The sequence below is a fragment of the Plodia interpunctella genome, chromosome 15 (genome assembly GCF_027563975.2).
Source record: "Plodia interpunctella isolate USDA-ARS_2022_Savannah chromosome 15, ilPloInte3.2, whole genome shotgun sequence".
Taxonomy (NCBI): Eukaryota; Metazoa; Arthropoda; class Insecta; order Lepidoptera; family Pyralidae; genus Plodia; species Plodia interpunctella.
In genome coordinates this window covers 7,235,828-7,258,694 of record NC_071308.1, presented here as the reverse complement: position 1 = coordinate 7,258,694, position 22,867 = coordinate 7,235,828, and the positions used below count along the sequence as shown (strand labels likewise).

General features: G+C 36.9%; 1 protein-coding gene across 5 annotated transcripts; it reads left to right on the top strand.

The window, feature by feature from the left end:
• Window positions 1-1,411: 1,411 nt before the first annotated feature.
• Window positions 1,412-22,559, top strand: LOC128676149 (voltage-dependent calcium channel subunit alpha-2/delta-3-like). 5 transcript variants are annotated; one of them, XM_053756125.2, is made up of 26 exons: window positions 1,418-1,903; window positions 2,529-2,793; window positions 3,201-3,366; window positions 3,511-3,642; window positions 3,903-4,186; window positions 5,075-5,304; window positions 5,604-5,750; window positions 6,044-6,119; window positions 6,396-6,536; window positions 6,765-6,857; window positions 6,939-6,962; window positions 7,165-7,191; window positions 7,368-7,448; window positions 7,800-7,874; window positions 7,973-8,080; window positions 8,678-8,940; window positions 10,122-10,279; window positions 10,870-11,007; window positions 11,904-12,097; window positions 19,273-19,407; window positions 19,712-19,978; window positions 20,189-20,282; window positions 20,362-20,541; window positions 21,108-21,272; window positions 21,620-21,763; window positions 22,208-22,408. In XM_053756125.2, the coding sequence occupies exons 1-26, from the start codon at window positions 1,680-1,682 to the stop codon at window positions 22,258-22,260; spliced, it is 3,864 nt and encodes a 1,287-aa protein (XP_053612100.1). In that variant the 5' UTR covers window positions 1,418-1,679; the 3' UTR covers window positions 22,261-22,408. The 5 variants fall into 5 exon arrangements, with proteins under 5 accessions (XP_053612101.1, XP_053612100.1, XP_053612099.1 ...); XM_053756124.2 differs by having other exon boundaries at window positions 1,420-1,903; window positions 20,362-20,537; window positions 21,607-21,763; XM_053756121.2 differs by having other exon boundaries at window positions 1,422-1,903; window positions 20,362-20,537; window positions 22,208-22,559.
• Window positions 22,560-22,867: the final 308 nt, after the last annotated feature.

The following is a 22,867-nucleotide window of genomic DNA, read 5'->3' as shown; positions in this document are numbered from 1 at the left end:
TCGAAGGTATCACCGGTCGATTTGATCTTCAAAGAACTCTACGATACTGTAATAGCATTTATTCAAAAGAAAAACCTTGAGATGGTTATTAAATATGTGTGGTTTTTTTATATTTTTTATATCATTTGGAATGTGGTTAAATATTTTTATTGCCATATGATGAGGACTAGATCCAATTAATGCCATATTAGTAAGTGGAATTAATAATTTATTTAAATACCGATTGTTTCTTTTATTGTAGTTATCCATATTAGTATATAATTCACTGTGTTTCCGTACGAATTTGCAGATTTCCAAAATGTAAATAGATATCAGCGTTAATATTTTGTGTTTTTTAAAGTATGGCCGGCAAGATGTCATTTCGTCTATATTTGTAAGAATTCGGACACATTTTTTTTGCAAAATAAATATGTCATTTATGTCACAGCAGTTTCCCCACAGGACTATTCCATAAGACAATCTTGATTGCGCGTATGCATAGTATGCTGCAAGCGCAGTCTTAAAGTCGGTCACACGTTTTAAATGGTTTAATGATTATATAAAAGATGATAACTTATTTTTTAATGTTCTTATATGGGGTTTCCAAGTCATATTAGTGTCCAAATCTATTCCTAGTAACAAATTTTAATTTTGAATTATTGAAGGTTTGAATTGTATTAATTTTGTTTTATTTAAATTTTCTTCAAGATTATGATTATTTAGCCAATTTGTAATGTCAGTTAGATTTGTATTCAAATTATTTTCTGTGTGTGTCAGTCTGTGTACGCGGCAGCATAGCTCATCAACGGGTGAACCAATTTGGATTCGTTTTCTTTATTTGATAGCTAATTTTTATGCGGTGGTTCTTAGATAATTTTGATCAAATTCGGTTCAGCCGTTCAAAAGTTGTAACGAAATTAATAGTCGATTTGTTTAACAAATAAACTTGTTATAATAGTTAAATATAAACTTTTAGAACTTTTGTTTACAATTGTTCTAAAAGTTGTAAAGAAGGAAGGAAAACACCTTTTTTCTGTAATCATGTGTGTATAAGATTTATATTCACCTATCAAAACAATATCAATTAATTTATCTTCGTTATCACTTGTCGACAAACAATACAGGAAAATATTGCGTCTGCTTATAGGTATTTCAACACTTTTATCATAATCATGCCTATACTATACTATGTATTGGTAATAACCAATACGAAGATCCGTGTCTATTAGATACCTACATATAAAAAAAAAATATTTTCCCTAGCTAAATAAGTCCCTGGATCAACAAGCAATAGTGAAACACAAGTAGAATTTTTTTACATTCACTTACGATGAATTACATTCACATATTTTATATATTGGAAGCATTTGTTACAATTAAATGGGTATAAATTCCCCAGTTTATTATCGAGGTCGGGTCACGGGTGAATGTGTCATAGTCATCCCGTCTCCGTGCGAATCGCAGAGAAACAGCATGGCGCCGCCAAGTCGGGGCCGGACGCCGGCGCGGCGCGCCGTCCTGCTTCCGAGACACAAACTCTTGTCTTACACAAGCTCGTAGTACAACGCGTGTTGCTATTTGCCTTTTTCAGTATTTGAGATAAAAATAGCATAATTGAGTTTTAGCATCCCATAATACACTGAAGCGAAGTTTATTTATGTATTCTATTTTGTTTTTCATATAATTTTTTTTTCGAGATCATGAAGTACCGCGCGTTAATTTTCTTGACCTTAATTTTCTCAGTAATTAGTATAAAACATAGAAAAAATAACAAAACTGAAACAGTGAAATCCATAACAATAAATAAAACTGAACACAAGGAGGTAACAGAATCGGTAGCTCCAAGGAAGAAAGGGCAAAAAGTACCAACACCACCACCTCCCACCACGACAGAAACACCTATCCCGATTATACCGCCAGAGCTGTAAGTATTTGTGACACGGTTTAAAATTTTATTAAAACAGAGCCCTTACTAAGTAATTACCTGATATTGGCAGAAAAACATAAAAAATATTGTTTATCACTTTTTAACTAAAAAAAAGAAGAAAATGTTGAATTATCCTCAGCTTCATCTGCAGCTAGAATTTAGTTATTAAATTTACTGCTAAAAAAATGTTACGAATTCCACACTCTAATAACGATTTGATTTTCTCTTCGGGAAAGTACCTATTTCAGGACAGTTATAAAAATTTACGAGCATACATATTATAATGATTCATTTTTATAAAGAAAATACAATTATCCAAGAAATAATATTGTTGCTTTTATATATGAACATAACGTACTAAATCCTATGGATTTAGAAGATTTATTAATTTATTTGAATGATTATGTAGGTACTTTACCGTAAGGTAGATTTTTTATTTCGAACCATGTTTATTTTTATTACTTAGAGTATTGTTTCCACCTAAACATTAAGTGTATATTATTATAACACGTTCAATTAAATTACATACGTTTGTTGATATGTGTTCAAATACGAATCTTCACATCGCACGGTACACCATTTTGCTATAGTAAATCAATACACTTTTGTGCAATTTTTTCAGGGTACAACTATGGGCACAAGAGATATCGGAAATGCTGTTCCAGCATGAGGACCGTGTCGTGCGGCGGAAGGAGTTACTGGAGAAGTTCTCAGATATCGGCATAGAAGAGCGAAACGGAACGATCATCGTGCAAAACATGGCAAAGAACTTAGAAGAGCTGTTGGTGAGGAGGACCAAGGCTGCGGAGAAGATTGGCCGCCATGCTGAAATGCTAGCGAATTCGTCCAAGCCGAGACCACGGGGATATACCTATCTTAGAAGTATTGTAGGTTTTCTACTAATTTATTTACAAAATTATAGGGTTAAAGTAGATTTCAGGATTACGTCTTTAAGTAAATCTTTGAGGATAACAGAAAAACAGTTTGTACTTTTTCCTAACAAATTAAATGTTTTTTCAAAGCGTAAGAGTTTCTATATTTTTTCCTTCATTACAAGTTGCGTCTTTGTTAGCACCGGTATCTCGTGAGCTTATTTCTGATAACTACTTATTACAACAAATTGCATGGTCAAAAATAATGTATATTAATTACCTAACTACCTATCTTTATATATACAGGATTATTTTGAAAACGTGGCTTTGAAGTGTGTCTGTGGCCTACGCTATAATGGGTGCATATTTAAGAACCATATTTTATCTTATTTACCGATACAACAACTTCCTAAACTTTTTAGGGTTTAGATGAATTGAAGGCAAAAGAATATCCTCCGTCCAAATATGAAATGAAGACTTGGTGTAGAAGCCTGTACAACGTGCCCCTGAAGAAGAGCCAGCATTTCGACGGAGACATTTCACTAGAGACCTCTAGTGTGTATGTCGCAGTCGAAGTCTTCGATTGTGGTAAGCTTAAAGACAGGATACACTGATGCTAGTTATATTCTTTGATGCAGTTACAGAAAAATTATGTCTCAATCAAATTAGTTTTGTAGAATGTGTAATCTTTTAAATCCTATTTGAAACCAACGATTTGTTAAATTATTGCAGTTCCTCCTGTGAAAGACCACTTATATTGGTCCGAAGCACTAATATCTACATTCAAAGAAAATTATGCACAAGATGCCACAATGGACTTCCAGTATTTTTGTAGCGCCAAGGGATTCTTACGACATTATCCAGGTAAGTTAAGAAGGTAACTAAATTGCTCTGTAAAGTTGCCTCCAGGTAATCTACAACGCTATGCATTATAATTTAAATGCATTATTTAAAAGTTATTAATAATAAACAATATTACATCATCTCGATTATTGATTGTTTATCTTGTCCACTTTTTAAGTACCTATCATAAAATGTATCCAAAAATGAATATTGCCAGATTCCGATAAGCTAATCACATTAGTAGGCCTAATTTATAAGTAACAACGATAATAATTTTGCAGCGGCCTTATGGAGTAGCATGTACCAATTGCAAATGGACGAAGAAACAGATGTATATGACTGCCGGCTTCGCCCGTGGTACGTGGCTGCCACCGGGGCTCCCCGGGACATCCTCATCCTCCTAGACGCTTCGGGGTCAATGAACCACTCCTCCAACTCCATCATAGCTGAGGAATTCACGCTGGCTTTCCTCAGCGCCCTCACTGATGATGACCAAGTGAATGTGCTTCGTTTCAACGTCATCGTAGAATCGCCCATCAGCTGTTTCAACGAAAAACTTGTGCCTGTTAGTAAAGTTCTCATGATTTGTTGTGTGACTAGATTTTGTAGGTAAGACAAAGACAAAGATTATTTATTTGCAAAAACATGAGTTTACAATTTTTTACAATGTGGTGTTAAAAAAAACTTAATCCTACATGTTTCACCGTCCACGGGTATGCAAATTTAAATGGAGAGCATACTATCATCCCACAAAACAAAACCGAATAAATAAAAGTAACTATTAACTTAATTTTTATCTAAATCTATCATTCAAAAAATCGTTCAAATTATAATAACATTATCAATCAGCAAGGACCTGAGGTGCTTTTTAAATAAATTTAAATTCTGATCTTTAACTTGTTGTGGAATTTTGTTATAAATTTTAGGTGCCATACATACAATACTTTTACTGAGTAATGCCGTTTTAGAAGGGTGTAAACATAGTCTATCTATAATTATCCTGATAATTTCTTTACACAACATCACAAAGGCGTGGGAATAAAAGAGCATTTACATTTAACAAATATTGCAACCTCAAGTATGTAAAGCGAAGGAAGTGTTAGAAATTTATGTTGTTTTAAAAGCGGCTGAAAACTATCAATACTTTGTAACTACCACACTGAAAATAAAATCATTTATTTCATTTTCTGTCATATTAGGTGTATTTGAGGGTACTTGAGAATATCCAGTCTGGTTTAATGTCAGATGAGTGAACACGCGTGTTCTCCCGAATTTATCTTTTCCAGCTTGTATATTTCATTTTCCATACGGGCTTTGCAAATTCTTTGGGAAAACTGGGATTTATTCTACCGAAAAATATCGACATTATCTCACATTGTCACATCTTAAGTTATTAGTTAAAGAATAGTGAGAAGCTAATCTCAAATTAACTAAACAAATCCATTTCTGTCAGGCAAACCACGTGAACTCAGCCGCCATGATGGCTGCCCTCAAAGATACACAGCTGATTAATGAGACTAACTTGCATATGGTTCTGACGTACGCCGTGCAAATGCTGCAAAAACAAAGTAAAGACCCCGATCACCCGCAAGCTTGCCAACAGGCAATAGTGCTCGTTGCCGATTGCATCGACAGGAACTTCACTGAACTTATGAAGGAATTGGATCCTAAAGGCCATATTAGGTAAGCGATCATTCAAGTAGTTCTGATTCTGGCGTACGTTGTGCAAATACTGCTGAAGCAGAGGAGAAGCCTGACCATTCACAGGTTTTTCAACGTATGGACATGAGATTCGCGTGGAGTTTATTAGGATAGGTCAGTTTAGGAAGGTAATAGTAAATACAAAGCTAACTAACATTAAACATCTACATACTTAGGTAGTCTATCCTAACTCACCCCAACGGATACCTTAAGAATTCCTAAACGTGGGTTTAACCGATTAGTGACAGTGAATAGTTCAACATCATTTACAAATGTTCCAGATTGTTCGTCCTATGGCTGCACGATATTTACGGCCTGCGTGACAACACTCTCGCGTTTGCCGATCAACTGAGCTGCGACCGAGACGGCTACTTCGCAGAGCTCACCACTCCCAACGACGTCACCGAGCAGGTCATCCAGATTCTCAGGTGCTCATCTATTTAGTAGTGCTTCTTCTGAGTATATTGTCCTTGTAAATTACAAGACTAGCGTGTATTCGCTGAACAGTTCATTTAGCAGATCATCTAGATTCTCAGGTACTAATTTTCTTAGTAGTTGTTCTTTACAATATATTACCTTCGTAACAAAACGCGTGCTTGCGTGGATCATCTGAGTTGATCATCGATGCGGCAGCTATTTTTATTAGATTTGCATACTTAGTTGTTAAATATTTTATATTGGCGATAAAAAATAATAACTGTAACGGTTAATTTGATTTCAGAGTGCTAGAGCGGCCTCTTGTGGCTCAGCGGAAGGAGAGGATCAAAGTTTACAGCGATGTCTACGCTCACGTCGAGGTTAGGTTCAAAATTATTACAATAATTTGTTTTAATTCAATAATTGGTAATTATTTTCTACTAACATAGGATAATTGAACTAACATACAGTCTTGGTCACTTGAATAAATATTTTTTAATTCATTTATTAATTAACAACTTGCTCCTATCAAATCCCAATTTCTGTGGTTACATCAGTCTCTCAGATTTTGCCCTTTATATTTATTACCTAATAACTAAAATATTACGCCGCCTGTTGTGTTGAGACTCCAGTCCAGTTACGTACTTCTTGCTCAGGATCCCCGAAGAGCAGAAGTGTACTGGCAGCAAAAGGAGAATGCAGAACAAGTGTACAGGTACAAAGAGCTGCGCAAACACAAGGACGTGTTACTAAACAAGTCTCGTCTGATGGAAGACTACATGCACCAGCAGACTTTGGTTAGACAATCAAAATATGTAATATTTTTTTTGTGATTCCGCCACCCGACTCTGTGCTGAACATGATACATATTGAATCTCTCAAAGGTCATGTTCAGATAAGTGATGAATATAACGATGACTATATTCCTCATCATATTTATACGTTTCTTCGCCAACTTTTGTATAAATGTTGCCTGGGGAGGAACTACAATAATACATCTTTATTATTTTTACTTTTTTTTTCAGGACACAGATGGACATTATTATGAAGGCGAAGAAATAGATTACCGCTTCCAAATAACTGTCTCCGTACCAGTTTTTGACTTCACTACGACAGAAGTAGGTATTGAAATAACATATTCGTACCTATACTTGTTTATTGTTTTTTTTAATGACTTATTCATCCATTTTTTATTACAGAATATTACAAAAAGGCTGTATGAGGTAATATTACTTTATTTTCTTCCAAATTCTATGGATATTCTTCTACTTCCTTACTTCATTAAATGATATCTAATTTTATATTTTTTATTATATTTTTATTATTATGGTTGTAAACTTTAATAATTTCGACCAGTGGGACACTTACATATAGCCATGTTGATGATGGAATTTAGTACGTTAATGACGTCAATATTTTTTTCAGAATAAGAAGAAATTATCTACTAGAATGGTAAGTCATTAATCGACTCTTTTCATTAATTTTTTTACCCCAAAAAATTTTCATCAGTTGATGCTAAATCTACGATTAGTTATCATGAAAGTGTAAGGATTTTGAATTATTCACCGCAACAAATATACTAAAGTCCTTGTTCTTCCAAGCCATACAAATACATTTTCTATTTTCAGTACCCAGTAAACCGTCTTTTAGGGGTTGCCGGGGTGGATATTCCCATACATCATCTGAGATTGATACTCCCTTATCATCAGGTGAACAAACGAAATTATTTGTCAACTTCTTTATTGCATTATACCACGGCCAAGAATTCGTTATGTTAAATTAAATTTAATTCATTGGGCGAATTTGATTTTTTGTATGTAATAGGCTACCGCACTAAATTTGGGTTTTATGTTTCTTCGAAGAATAAGAATATAGAAGACAGCTTTTGCCCGTGGCTTTGCACGCGTGAATAGATTAGATAGATTACAGTATTCTATCGCATATTTTTAATTTTCAAATATTGTCAAACCGGTCCTTATCGGTCATACTTATTATGATATCTATCATTAGTTATTAATATGTTAGTTTTTGATTACAAGTACGCCTTTTAATAATTTCAGCTTGGAGGAGGCGGGGACCTGTTCCTACTCGACCATCGAGGAAACGTCGTACTTCATGACAATTTGAAGCCTGTTGTAAGTTTTTTTTTTACAACTTATTTTATTTCATACTTTCACCAAGTGACCTGACGATACAAAATGCCAAATAAATAATTCTTGATAATTTTGTTCAGGTTGATGGCGACATCCTGAAGCCCGGCTATCGTACTGTGGACTTTTCCGAAATTGAGCAGGCTGGCGTCGTTCACCCTCCCAGGAGGTACCCTCCCGACTGGCGAGAGGTCTGTATAAATGGAATCCTGTTCCAAATTTCAATAGAAATGAAAATTCGTAATAAGATAGAATAAGAGAAGTCATTTCGAAATCAGGATAACAAATCAGAAAATAATAATAAATATAACAATATAAATAGTCGTAACTTAAAGAATAAGGAAAATATTGTTCATGTTTTAATTTCCATTGTTTGATTCTAATATGATTCATCTAGTTTAAGGATACATTAATCTATACCTTTTTGTTTATTTAGATCGTACAATAAGATACCTACACCAAACTACGTCGAAATATTCCTTGTTTACAATAACATATTTTTCAATTGTTTTTTTTTTATTAATCAGTAAATGTTTTTCGTTTGAATACCTGGATATAACTTATGTTTGTTCTGTAAATGGCGTAATAAAGAGTTCATCTATCTATCTAATGTGTAAGTATTAAATGGAAAACTACATAACAGAATTTAATTAAATTAATTCGAAGACAAATCGTTTGTTGCCATGGCCGCGCATACAATGAACACAAAACATTTATCTTCATTACTTAATAGCATTTGCTTGTATCATTATCGTATAATAGGATTATAATTTAATCTTTTGTTTTAGCTTCGCAAATCGTTGGTGATAGATCAACCCAATGGGAGCAGGAGCATTTTGGCCAAGAATATTTTTGACGGGGGGATGCGAGCGAGGGTGGAACAGAGAGAGTACCACTGGCAGAGGGTTCTAGAACATTATACTGCAGTGGTGGTACTACCAGCAAATTATAATAAAAGGCGCGCCGTGCCCGCCGGAGCCTTCACACAGAAATTGGCGGGAGAAGCTCTTAACACCCTTTCTAGGAGCGAGTTTTCTATTAACCCTGAATGGTAAGTTCGAAAAAATGACAATAACAAGGTAAATAATAGTTTTTTATAAAGTCACCGTGCGAAAAGGAGATAAAGTAGGAAAGCGGATTCTAAGCTATAAAATGCTATGGCGGCGAAAGGAATGTGGAGATGAAAGTGAGATAATTTTAAGTAAGTTAGAGATTTTTTTATACAGAGGTGTAAATAGTTAAAATAAATTGAGTAAATTGAGAGAGGTTTTACCCAGAAGTAGGCTACCGATGATGATGAGAAACAAAAAAAATATTATAGGAGCTATGAGAGACGTGATAAAGCGCCCTTTCTTAGACCCAAAGGTCCCAGATTCGAATATTACTCGCAACAAGAGTTTGGGAGACATATATAGGAAGTTTTAATCAATCACCATTTGGTTTCGACCATCATAAGAAAAAAATTGTATTTTCAAATGGTCACATCTGAAACAAATGTCATTAGGAATTTGATTTATTCTTTTTACTAATTAAGTACTTTGATCATACCATATGCCCGATTTCGTATCTCGTGCGACCAGAAAGATGTCTGATAAGATATGGAGACACAAGGAACTTGCCAAAACAAATCTTAATCCTTAAATTATATATTTGTACACGTGTGCCTTTTCACGTTTCACAACAATATGGATAACAACGTATTCCAAATTATTATAAAAAATAAAATTGGAACTGTGCCTCAGGCGTGATGATTAGAATAATGATAGAAAAAATTTGCAAAGTGGAATCTTCGCCATTAGCTGGGATAAGGAGTCGTTAAATTTCCTTTTCTTCTAGACTGTAGAATCTTTCTGGACAGTGTTAGAAATTAATGGTACCAATACGGAAATAAGGGTTCAACAGCGAACTCTGGTCTGCTGAAGAAAAAACATAGAAAAGCAAAAGCCTGAACGATTTCTATGTTTATTCTCATATAAATGAGAGAGTAATCTGTTGTGTGGCGTGGTGATACGAGGCGACTAAGGGACACATAACCTTGGCAACTTATAGGCCACAAAAGCATTCCCAAAGAGCGTGGACGTCAATTTTTTTATATGAAGAAATTACACCGATTCACTGCCGAATCTTCAATTAAAACTTTTTTATGATTATTTTTTAAATATTAAAAATTTGATGATTATTTTTTACGCTGACTCTCATATGAATGAGAGAATGAGTAACCGAGTATTCCAGGCTGTACTGCCGTCATGTGGAGCCGAGATTTTCAACTCGGGAAGACGAAGTGAGACACTTCGTCAGGCGCCGCAGCCAGGAACCCAACTTCGCTATGAAGAAAACTGACTACTTCTTCTCCTCCATTGGCCCTGGGCTGTTCGATGAACCTTACCAATGTTAGTGGCGTCTCTTTGTTTCATGTAAAATAAAATTCTGTACCTACTTACATACAGATCCTCTGCATGTTAAAATTTAGTCGTGGGAATGGTTTGAGGTTTCTAAAACCCTTGACTGTTCCATTTTCATCTTTCTACCAATAAACAAATCAAATTAGTATAGGATTCAATTAAGAAATGTGTTTTACCATATTTCACTTTTTTTTATTAGATAAAGTAAAAACAGTTTCGTAGCTCATAGTCCGTCTACAACGCGTAATCACGTAGAACCTCTACGATGTGTAGCTCCTCGTAGACCCTCTACAACTCGTAGCATATTATAGTCGTTATGAATCTTATAAATCTTAGCATGTCTTTTTATAATTTAACAGCAATATAAATTCAAATAGACTTTTTAGGAAGTTACTTTGGTGCTAAAAAAAACTAAACTAAAAAGATTGTTAACTGTGACTCGTAAGAAAAAACTGAGTGTACAAATAGCTTTTCACGTTAGTTTTTTATTTATTACGTGAGGAATGGGCAGTAAATCTAAGATAGACGTTGAAAAGGGCAATATTCCAAGCTTATGTATTTTGTCTGATGTTGCACAGGTAATGAAGAGCTGATGGCGCGACTGTGCAAGGAAGCGATCGTTACTGCGACATGGGCGGACGAACACGAGGACCCTGATAGTGGGAGGGACTGCTCCAACTGCGAACTGGGCTCGGTCACCGCTTTCTTTGCTGGCGGTAAGACAATGTATATCTACACTACAAGGATGAAGTGTTTGTATGTCTGTGTATAGATAATCTAACTACTTGATTGATTTTCAAAATTTATTTCATAAACTTTATTCGTAGGTGTTTTCCACATGAATGCAAGGTTTCTTAAATCTGCACTTTACATCACTATAAAAATGATTACCCTCACAATAAACCATACAGAGTAAAAATTTGTATTTTTGTTTGTTATGAATATTCTCACAAACTACTGGGCCGATTTTGATGAAATTTGGCACAGAGATAGATGAAACCTTCAGGTGTGAAATAGGCTACATTATTATTCTGGTTGTACCCGAGCCAAGCCGGTGGGCTGCTAGTCTATAATAACCTTCTTCTTTTATTAAAAGCTTTTTTTGTTTGGTTAATTATACATATATTATGTATATAGGTATATATATTTTCCTTTCATCAGCACTTGATCACAATAATAATATGTTTCAATATACCTTTTGACCATGTACTTTATTGTGTACTTACATTGTTATATTACTGATAAAAAATTATGCATAAATTTATATTTAAAAAATGGTAAGCCCTTCTGGCATAATAGGGACCAACACTGTTTGAATGAGTTTCTTTCGGCATTTCTTCTCAGCAGTGGTCGTTCCGAAATGCTAGTAGTTTGTAGCTTTGGTAAACATCATTTAATTTAGAATATGACGTGAAAAAGTGCCTGTGAAGGCCTAATTTCTAAATAAATGATTTGATTTTGATTTTGATAACCTTTTACATCCAATCCTACATCTAATACCGATATAGAAGGCTATTAGACAATTCACTGGGCCAACCTCTGGAGAGTAAGTGAAATGTACCATTTCAAAAATATCTGAGCCCTTTATTGTGATATTTCAATGTCATTACAGAGAGCGGTCTGACCCGGTGGCAGCAGTACCACGCAACCACTTCTCACTTCGAGCCGCCGGACGGATCGGTCTGGTCCGGAGGTCCGACCGAGAGTTGGTACAGGCGCGCGGTGGCCTTCCCGGACACGCTGGTGGTTCACGCTCCTGTCACACCGTTTCGGAAGATGAGGAATTCCGACGTACGAGTTAGACCAGTAAGTTAGAGTTAAATTTAAAAATAAGTTTATTTTTATAATCGGGGTGAACTAGAGTTTAAGCTAGGAAAGACCTGTCTTTCAGGACTCCGAGAGCCGCAACCACCAAAAATATTCCATTAAACAAAAAATCATGCAACCGGGCGACGCGAAAATACAAATCTTTTTTCTTTATAATATTAACGATATTCTTCAACCATAGGTTATTTGTTATTATGGAAGACTGGGCGGACCTCTAGTATAGTATATAAAGTGTATGTAGTATATAAATGGACATGGATGGCTTCACGGGAAGATCGCCTACTTGTAGTAGTTGTATATTTAGTGTACCTAACACATTATGCTAATTAGCTACACTCCATTTAATTTTAAAATGATGTGCCGATAGATGCCGGGGCAAAGTACGGAGTGTTACGAGTGGTATCTTTGACATTGACAAGTCTAGAAAATGTTCAGCGTCGGCAACGTATATAAAAGAAAAATATATGAAGATCGGCAACATGTATATAATGAACTTATCAATAATATTGAAGATAATAATAACAATTAATAATTTCCAATGCCTCATTAATGAATACTGCATTAATCATAAGAAGAACATTTAATTAAGATTTTATCGGGTTACTCAATCCGACAGGAAATTTTCTAACTCTTTAGGTAGATATTTACAAATTTCTGACGGTTGCAATTCCTTTCCCATTTGGCCTAGGATTTTTGCCAGTATTTTGGAGTGTAGTTTTAAATATTACCTACTTCTTACATAGATATATTAGAACATTACCTATGTGACTTCTTATTTAAGAGCTATGCTCTTCTCGGTGGAGTATACGCCACAGCAACAGAATTATAAACTACGGAAGTAGTGTGTCGATGTGGCGCAGAAAGTCCTCCATGTGTTGTGGGTGGAAACCCATGTGGGTGGTCCTGTGAGTTTCTACCAACTTCCCTCCTTGTCCAATCCAATTCCAAAATCCTTTTACAAACACTATAGCTATGATTAAAGAAAAATCCTTTCTTTATGGGATCCTTAAGTTTTGTATTCCACATGGTTCTGGGAAATTAAACATGCTTAAGTAATAATTTAAAATAATTATTATTAAGAAAATAAATTTATCTTTATCTAATTTTGCGGAGTGGTGTAATGCATATCTCGAATATAATTATCTAATTCTTAAAAAAAAAAAAAAAAAAAAAAAAAAAAAAAAAAAAAAAAAAAAAAAAAAAAAAAAAAAAAAAAAGCCATATGTTCGTTACGGAACTAATAAGTAGTTAAAATAAAATACTTGGAGCTAAGAATTAGATAATTATATTGTTCTTTGTTCTTACAAATTGGTATAATGAAAAACAGAAATCGAATCGAATGACAGAAAAGAAAACAATAGAAAAACTAGATTTGTAGTGCGCGCGCAGGAATAAAATTTAAATTGTCGTGTTCGATAGCCATTGGCTGCCGCGCGAGGGGTCGCGGGCGGGATGTGCCTAGTGTTGTGGTGTACTGGCGTAGACATCCTCCCCGGCTGAAGCTTGCCTTCATAGTTCTATGTGTTGTCTGAGTTGGACAACACACATATCTTGTTTATTGCTCTCTTCACGGTGCCCCGGCTGGTGGCGATGTCAGCGACTCTTGGAACTCCATCTGGCCCAGGGTATAACTTGGCAATGCGCCCTAGTCTCCAACAGAGCGGTGGCGCAACGTCATCCTTAATTACGACGAGGTCATTCAGGCACAGATCCTTGCAACGCACTTTCCATTTAGTGCGCTGTTGTAGCTCTCCGACATACTCCGTAGTCCATCGTCTCCAAAAATGTTGTCTAGCCTGCTCTATCCTTTGGTATCTATCAAGGTTTGTAGTACGGTCTTCCAGACATGGCGATGGGAAAGAAGTGAGCGGCCTGCCTATTAAAAAGTGCCCTGGGGTCAGAGTACAGAAATCGTTAGGTGAGGGGCTCAATGGACACAAAGGTCTGGAATTTAGGATGGCTTCCACCTGAGCAAATAGGGACAATAGTTCCTCGAAGGTTAGATGTGTATTTTTTAAGACACGATTTAAATGGAATTTGGCCGATTTGACACCTGCTTCAAAAAGGCCTCCAAAATTAGGGGCGTATGCCGGGGACATGCGGAATTCGATGCCCTCGCGAGCTGCAAAATCAACTAGACCTGTAGCATTAGACTTGGATTTCAAAAACATATTTATTTCTTTAGATGCTGCGACAAAATTTCTACCGTTATCGCAAAAAATAATATTAGGTTTTCCCCTACGAGCTATAAATCGCTTCAATGTTAATATAAATGCATCCATAGTAAGGTCACTCACTGCCTCAAGATGGACACACTTGAAACAAAAACAAACGAAAATACATAAATAACATTTTACAATTTTTGCTCCCCGGCCCTTACGGTCTGCTATATAGAACGGACCGGCAAAGTCAGTACCAGTGGTGCAAAATGGATAATTTGGATGTACTCGTTCCACAGGCAAGTTACCCATAATATTAGTTAATGTCGTGCCTTTTATACGGCGACAAACCACGCACTCACGCGACGTGCGTCTGGCAACATTTCGCCCTCCAATCGGCCAATAACGCTCTCTCATGGAGGCGAGAAGGAGTTGAGGACCAGCGTGTAGTAGGCGATAGTGTTCCTGACGAAATAATAATTTTGTTAACTCGTGATCTCCTTTTAACACGATGGGGTGTTTCTTGTCAAAGGAATACATAGATGAGCTAAGTCGACCTCCTACACGTATGATGCCGTCTACATCCAAGAATGGATCAAGAGAAATCAAAAGAGTAGGCTTTAAAGACTTGCCGTTCTTAATTAAGTTCAGCTCTTTGGAGAAAGAATCTTTCTGTGCTAATTTTATTAGACAATTGTGAGCATTTTTTAACTCATCAACTTGAAGTGGACCTGAAAGTTTAGGCATAAATGTTTTACAATTATTTATAAACCTTAGCATGAACCCTACGATTCTTTGAAGCTTGGAAAAACTTGAAAAATTACTAAATGGAATTATATAGCTATCTTGCGAGGAAGACGCAGCCTCCCCCACAAAGACAGGGTGAGTCTTTAACTCAGGCAAATTAGTCTCTACATTATCATCGAAAGTAGGCCAGGCTGTCTCAGGTTCTCTAAGGAAACATGGACCCTTCCACCATATAGGGTCATTGACTCGATCGGAGTCTACTCCACGAGACACAAGATCAGCTGGATTTTGATTGGTGGGCACATAACGCCACGATTTGGGATCTGATAGTTCTTGAATTGTAGCTATTCTATTAGCTACAAAAGTTTTCAGTTTAGATTTACAATTTAACCACCCTAACACAATGGTTGAATCCGTCCAATATACGTGACGGGTTATAGAGCACCTTAGAGCCTCAGTAATTGTAGCGGTGAGTTCTGAACCCAGTACTGCGGCCGATAGCTCTAAACGTGGTATTGTCGTGGATTTAAGTGGAGCTACACGCGATTTAGCGCATAATAGATTTGTAACGACTTTACCCTCGGCATTAGAAGATCTCAAATAGATACAACAACCATAGGCGCGCTGTGAGGCATCACAAAAACAATGCACTTCAACAGTTGTAGGATTATCTAATAAAACGTACCTTGGGATATGTAAAGACGAACCCTGTGCAAAAATTAACCATGCAGACTCGATTTCAGGGGGTACACGTTCATCCCAGTCAATTTTATGACTCCACAACTCTTGAAGTAGAATTTTGGCCTTTATAGTCCAATGTGAAAGTAACCCAAGAGGGTCAAACACCTTAAAGGTCGAAGACAATATTTTTCGCTTAGTAATATTATCCTCGGGCTCTAGTACGTGTGGAAAGTTAAACTCATCGGTAGAAGGAAGCCAACCAATACCTAATGTACTTGTGGCATTGCTAATGGTAAGTTCTCCTTCTTCTTGACTGAGAGAGTCTGACAACAACTCGGGCAAGTTAGACCTATACTTGCGCAAGCGAAAACAACCTTTTGCAAATTCACTGGAGATCGAGTTCCGAATATAACATAGCTGATCTGGAGTATCAGCTCCTGTAAGAATATCATCACAGTACAAATCATTTTGAATGATTATTTTTACAATAGAATCGCTACATTCTTCACCGATCTGCCAGAGACAACGTGTTGTCAAAAAACTAGCGCTTGCAAAGCCATAAGTGACTGTGTCCAATCTCAATGTTCTTATGGGCTTACTTTCGTCATCCCGCCACAAAATGAGTTGCAAATCGCGGTCTGACTCGTTGACTAGAACCTAGATACAACGCGAAGTTTTGTTGACTCGCTCTGCTCTCGAAAAACAGGATGGTGTGGCAGATAATAAACATTTTTAGAATTAGGCTCTGAATATTCAGATAGATGATTATAATTGACGGTTGACGGTTTCTAAAACGTCAGCTCGGCCCTTCAAAAAACTAAAAAAGTCGTCGAGAGTTGGTATGTCGCCTAGAGTATTTCGTTTCTCCTCCCATTTGTAAAGAGTACTGGTATCTAACTTTGACGATACGATATAAATTACCAAAACATCCCACTGTGTAGTAGGCAAACCCAGCGTGCTGAGCGCGCGTAAGTTTTTGGTCACATGGTCAATTACAAATCGAAGCGACTTATCGGTCTCTCGCACAGATTCGAAATTAAATAAAGACTTTAAGTGGTTGTTTATTAATTGGCGTTTATTGTCAAATCGTTCGCATAAAAGTTTCCAAGCTTGAGAATAATTTTGGTTTGAAACTTCAAAATTTGCCATTACTCTAGCGGCTTCGCCCTCTAAGTACGAATTCAAATAGTAAAACTTATGAACATTCTCAATTTTGTCGTTATTGTGAACGAGTGAGACAAATGTTTCCTTGAACTCCAACCACTTAGAGTATGCACCGTCGAACTTAGGTATTTGAATAACTGGCAGTTTTAAACTAGGCATATGGTTGTGACAATTGCTGTCATGATGACAAGGAGTTGTCTTTGTAATACTAGCAGCATCGTTGTTGTCTGTATTTGCCTTAATCAAATTCTGAGCAGTAAGAATGCAATGATAAAATTCTTGCTCAATGATATCACGGCTTTCAAGTTCGACAGCTTGTTGGGCATCGTCACATAAAGATTCTAATTGAACTTGCAGCTCGTCGAAATCAACGAACAACGCTTCGAATTTAGATAATCTCATTACTAGTTTACTTATTTCGAATTCAGACATTGTTTCCAAAGATAACAAAATATCAAGACTATTTTTAAATTTAGTTAGACGTCCTTTAATTGAACCGCGTTTTCTAATCAATTCATTGTACTTCTTTTTTGCTTCTTCTTCAGTCATTTTGAATTTATGTAATGAGAATATCCAACACTAAACAAACAAATAGCAAGCAAATTGCATACGCTTACGTCCCTTTATTTTGGTAGCCAAAGAGTGCAGATGCGGCAAGCGGCCGTCAGCGCGTGGTCAAGCTGAAGTACATGCGGCACAATAGGCACCCGTGCACCGGCGCTTAGGGCGGTCGGAGAAAAACACAGGCAAAGGCGTGCGAGATAGGGTAGCACTTGAACCACGATTGAAAGCACTGGAATGATACGAATAGCAACTAAGTACACGGCGTACCAATAGAGGCATGCACAAAGGGATATTAGGAAAGAATACGCTTGCTAAAACTTGCAAATAACTTGAATAAGATCGGGTTTTCACTGTAAAATAACTGGAAAATAGATTTCTTGAAAAAAACTTAGGTTGGAACGGGCTCACAAAAAAATATAAGCAGGCCGGCAGTGCTTGGTCGACGTGGTCACAATGTTGATGTCCACTTGGCTCGAGGTAGGCTAGGCGCTGGCTGCAGTGATGTTGTCGCTACGTGCAGTGAGCTCGACTGGTTGGCTGGCGTTGATCAACTTGGTACATCGGATTCCATTTCATTTATTTAGTTTTGCTTGCTGATTGCAGATTCTGACTATAAAACGGTCGCCATATGTTCGTTACGGAACTAATAAGTAGTTAAAATAAAATACTTGGAGCTAAGAATTAGATAATTATATTGTTCTTTGTTCTTACAAATTGGTATAATGAAAAACAGAAATCGAATCGAATGACAGAAAAGAAAACAATAGAAAAACTAAATTTGTAGTGCGCGCGCAGGAATAAAATTTAAATTGTCGTGTTCGATAGCCATTGGCTGCCGCGCGAGGGGTCGCGGGCGGGATGTGCCTAGTGTTGTGGTGTACTGGCGTAGACACGGAGCATTAGTTAGTTCATACTTATTTAGGATCTAACGTAGATCTTACCCCACCATACAAACCAGCACATATCACGGAACAGAAGCTTGTTATCTGTAATAGTGCATGTAATTCTTATTATTTAAAAAACAGTACGTTGGTTATATTTCCGCGAAAAGATAAATCACTGTTTGTCACTCCAATATCGGACATTATCATTTTAAATAAATGCAATTTTATTTGATCCTATATGAGATAAGAATATGAGTAATGATATGTGGGTACAATTAATATTCTGATAATCACACTACGGTAGCTTGAAAACTATTTTATGATAGTAATTTTATTTTGTGTACCTACCTAGCTAAACAAAATAAATAAAGCCATATTTGTCTTTACTAGAAAACTTCATCTGTTTGAAGTGCACCTGAGAAATACATTAATATTGAACGAGATATGAATCACTAATTAAGTCATTAGGTACCGCAGTAGGTAGTTCATCAAAATTTTGTTCAAGTAGTCACATATACAGCCGATGCTTTCCCGTTAATTACGCAAGTTTGTTTACGAGGACAAGATATAGAGAACCTTTAAATTCAAGACTTTCGACTGTTATTTTACGCCTGGCCTAACATCAACCCTATTTGGTAATGCTTTTGTTGCATATCCGCTGTCATAGGCTCATAGATAATAGTCATACGTTACTATTACTAAAATACAATAGCTAAGACTGACATAAAAGAAGGACCATTCCCAGCAACGAGCTAATCTAGCTAGGTTCATTAATATAAGTAGAGTGTGTTATTGCTGACACTGGTGTCAGATTGCAGAAAAGTCATGTGTAACAAGATTGAAGTTCATGTTCCTATTGCACTAGCGACAAAGTCGCCTATTGTACATCTTTCTAGTTGTCTCATTGTTTTTGTGTTTTGTATCTTGTTTTCGGTGCAACTCTTTTTATCTACAGGTAGGAGAGCGATCAGAATGGCTGACGGCCGCGCGGACTTTGGGCACTGCAGCCAAAGGAACCGTGGGAGTCGCCGGCTTCCACTTCCACCCACGACACATGGAGGACGTCCTGCGAGTCACTACCAATTTCCCTGTAAGATCTGTACATGAAATAATAGTGATAAAAGTTATATTGACTTTGAAGAAAATGCTGCAGTGAATTTAGCTGCGATGCTTTATCTTCACCTGCACTTTGGAAGCAGACTTATGTAACTGTACAAGCATTCTTTGACATTAATAAACGAAGTACTAAATCGCCAGGCTAGGATTTTGGTGAAATTGTAAAAGATCTAGTTAATGACCCGAGACCCAACCGTGAGCGGAGCTGCAAGCAACAGCTATTAGATAAATATGTGCTTACAATACAAAAAAAAATTTGAACTCTTTACTCGTTTCAGTGCACTAGTACAAACAAGGACAAATGTGAAGTACAATGTGACGGTATCATCTGGGACTGCGTGGTGATCGACGAGGGGGCCTGGATTGTGGCCGGAGACCCGGACTACGAGCGCAAGAGCACGGAGTATCCTGTTCGCCGACATCTGGCGGCCGTCTACCCCGCCGCTATGGACGCCCTCATCAGAGCTGAAGTCTATAAACTTAATTGGATACATGATTATCAGGCTGTCTGCTTCCCCAGTAAAGATTCCGCTGTGATGGGTGTTGTAAGTATTTTTGGATAAAACCTTTCTTCAGGCAATGGGATTTGCTACCGGTCCTTGCCTCATATTATGTACATATTTACCCTCATATTATTATGTATTATGATGGTATACTTAGATGAAATATTTTTGTCCAATCCAACATAATTAATTTTTAATATGTATCTATTTCTTAAGTAGGTATACTAAATCAGTAACAATTTTCTTCTCCAGGTTTCAACTTTGCTGAAAACATTTTGGTGCTCTGTATTCATTGTATTTCATCTATCGGGGGAAATTGGGACGTTATTAACATTACTTGGAACTGGTAAGTTGCAAGCAATAAACTCATTTTGAAATTATGTCATTTAAAGTGTTCAGTTCTTGTATCATCTGTTTTTTTCCAGGATTAATACCCTCCAGAGTTGACGGGTTAACAGAGGTGGAGAAGAAGAAGCGGAGAAACCGTCTGTTTCGAGACAACGAGTTGGAGAAGTTTGAGAGTCTGTACGACAAGATGGTGCTGGTGAATCGCACCCGTATCGCTGCCTGCGATCGCTCACGCCCTATGTATCAGCTACAAGTAGGTAACACATATGGACTAAATAACGTTACTAGTCAAATATATCAAAATTAATACTAGTACTTTAAATCTTTGCACAGCATCCGCCAATGAAGTGTCATTCGGCAACTTGGAATGACCTTTAAAATATACACAGCGCTCTGGACTTATTACCCAACCGCACCGAACCCTTACATATGTATTTATATATATGTTGTTACATGCGTATATTATCCTTACATTATAAAACAAAGTCTTCTGCCGCGTCTGTCTGTTTGCGATAAACTCAAAAACTACTGGACGAATTTTCATACGGTTTTCACCAATAGATAGTGTAAATCCTGAGGAAGGTTTAGGTGTGTAATTATTTTTTTTTATCAGAACGAAGCCGGGACGGGCAGCTAGTGTAGCTATAAACGTGTTTAAAGCTACACTGGCTATAAACACGTTTATACTCGTATTATGTACTATTATTTTATTTGCACGTTACTAGCTCTCCATTATGTAAATTACTCCCAGTTAAACTTTTGTAACAAAACCGTATAACCACGAGGATGCGGTTAAATAAGTCTTATATTTGAAAAACGACAGAACACGAAAAAAGCGAAGGAGGCGTTGAAACAACCGATGTCTGCGTGCAAATGGCCGCTGGTAGCCGCGGCAGTGCCCGGCACCAACCTGCTGCTGCTGGCCGTGTACCAGCTGTGCGAGTACAGCGGCCCGCACGTCGTGCCCGACCCCCTCTCCAACGAGAAGGTAGCTATAGTAGCTTTTATTGGGTTTTCTAGTACCTCACCTATGTACGTAACTTATACCTTTAATTAACCACTATTCATCGTACTCAACAAAAAAGGCTTCAATTGTGTAGAAAGCTAATTAAAACGTTGAATACTAAATTGTACAAATGTTTCAGTTATAATGGTAACTATCAATGAATAGGGAAAACTTTGAAAACTGTACAGTTACCTAAGTAAACTTTTATTTACCATCCAGATGCCTATGTATGTGGGGCATTGATAACTAGTCATTTAGAGACCTTTGAGAACTTCTCGAACTTTCACTAAGTACTTATAACAAGACGCGAAACCAGTATTTATTTTCAGCTGAATCTAAAGAAAATAAGCCTGCCCGCGGACATCGAGTGGGCCGCCATGAACGACGAGAGCTGGCTGGCGTGCTGGCGCACCCTGGAGCCGCTGCCGGGCCGCGCGCCGCGCCCGCGCTGCTTCCCGCACCGCCGCGCGCAGGTGCGCTGTCTGGCTGCTGTCGATCCTCTTTAGGAATGTTATTGTTGCTTATTGGCAACCGAGGCCTTGTGTCCCTCAGTCACCTCGTACGACATAAACGGGATGATATCCAGTAATAGTCTATTCAAGAGCGGGACCGCTAATGTCTCGTAACGTTCCAACAATTTGTTTCGCTCTAATAAAACCTCATCAGGTTTTATTAGAGCTACAGATGTATATCATCTGATGATACCTACAGATATCTACAGATGATATACATCTGTAGCATCGGTGGACAAATGTATGTTGAAATATTAACCCCGAGGTAGTGAATAAATATTTACAGGTAATGTCTATCTTGCCCGAGCGCCTATGCCCAAACCAATCATTATTGGAATGTTTATACGCTTATTACATACTTAATAAATAAATATTTATGAAGTATGTACTTTTATTATTTTTTAGGAGGAGGGTTACAGGCAATGCGGACCGTGGCAGCCGGATGCCGTTCAGCCTGAGGAAGACGAAGAAGAAGAAATCGTACAAGATGAGTATGACGACGAAGAAGAAGGAAAATCCTCTTTTTGGTCCTTCATTCCGGCTTTGAACAGCGCTGGCCCACTTTATTCAGACTATTTATTGCTTCCTCTTGTCTTAGTTTATATTCATTGGAAATTGACAAACGTTTTCTTCTACTAATCATATAAATACTAAAATACTTATGCCACAGGATATACAATACTTAAGACTAATTCCAAAATGAAATGTCATCAAAGTTATGAATCAAAAATATACAAAAATTAAGGAAATCAAAGTCTTATATAAATTTGTTTGTTGATAAATCTCCAGTAGTTATAGCATATTGGTAACATCATAATAGAGGTATCTATATAATACAAAAGGATGTATGATATAGACTAAATAAATATAGAAAATGCTCATATCTGTTAGGTACTTCGTTTATTTAGTTTATTTTTCAATTAACATAATGTTTTTGGTTCGGAGCGCTCTAATACTGATCATAATGCAAACTATATTATAAATTATCACATTATGTAAGAAAGATCTTATATTCTTACAGGAAATTCTAGTCATTATATTACGACTTTATGTATTTGAGGATGA

What these genes read in the sequence shown, in the direction of transcription:
- LOC128676149 (XM_053756121.2), top strand. Translation starts at nt 1,680, where the DNA reads ATGAAGTACCGCGCGTTAATTTTCTTGACCTTAATTTTCTCAGTAATT. An exon ending in TCAACGAAAAACTTGTGCCT is followed by an intron (nt 4,187 to 5,074) that starts GTTAGTAAAGTT and finishes CATTTCTGTCAG; the next exon opens with GCAAACCACGTGAACTCAGC. An exon ending in GAGTCACTACCAATTTCCCT is followed by an intron (nt 19,408 to 19,711) that starts GTAAGATCTGTA and finishes TACTCGTTTCAG; the next exon opens with TGCACTAGTACAAACAAGGA.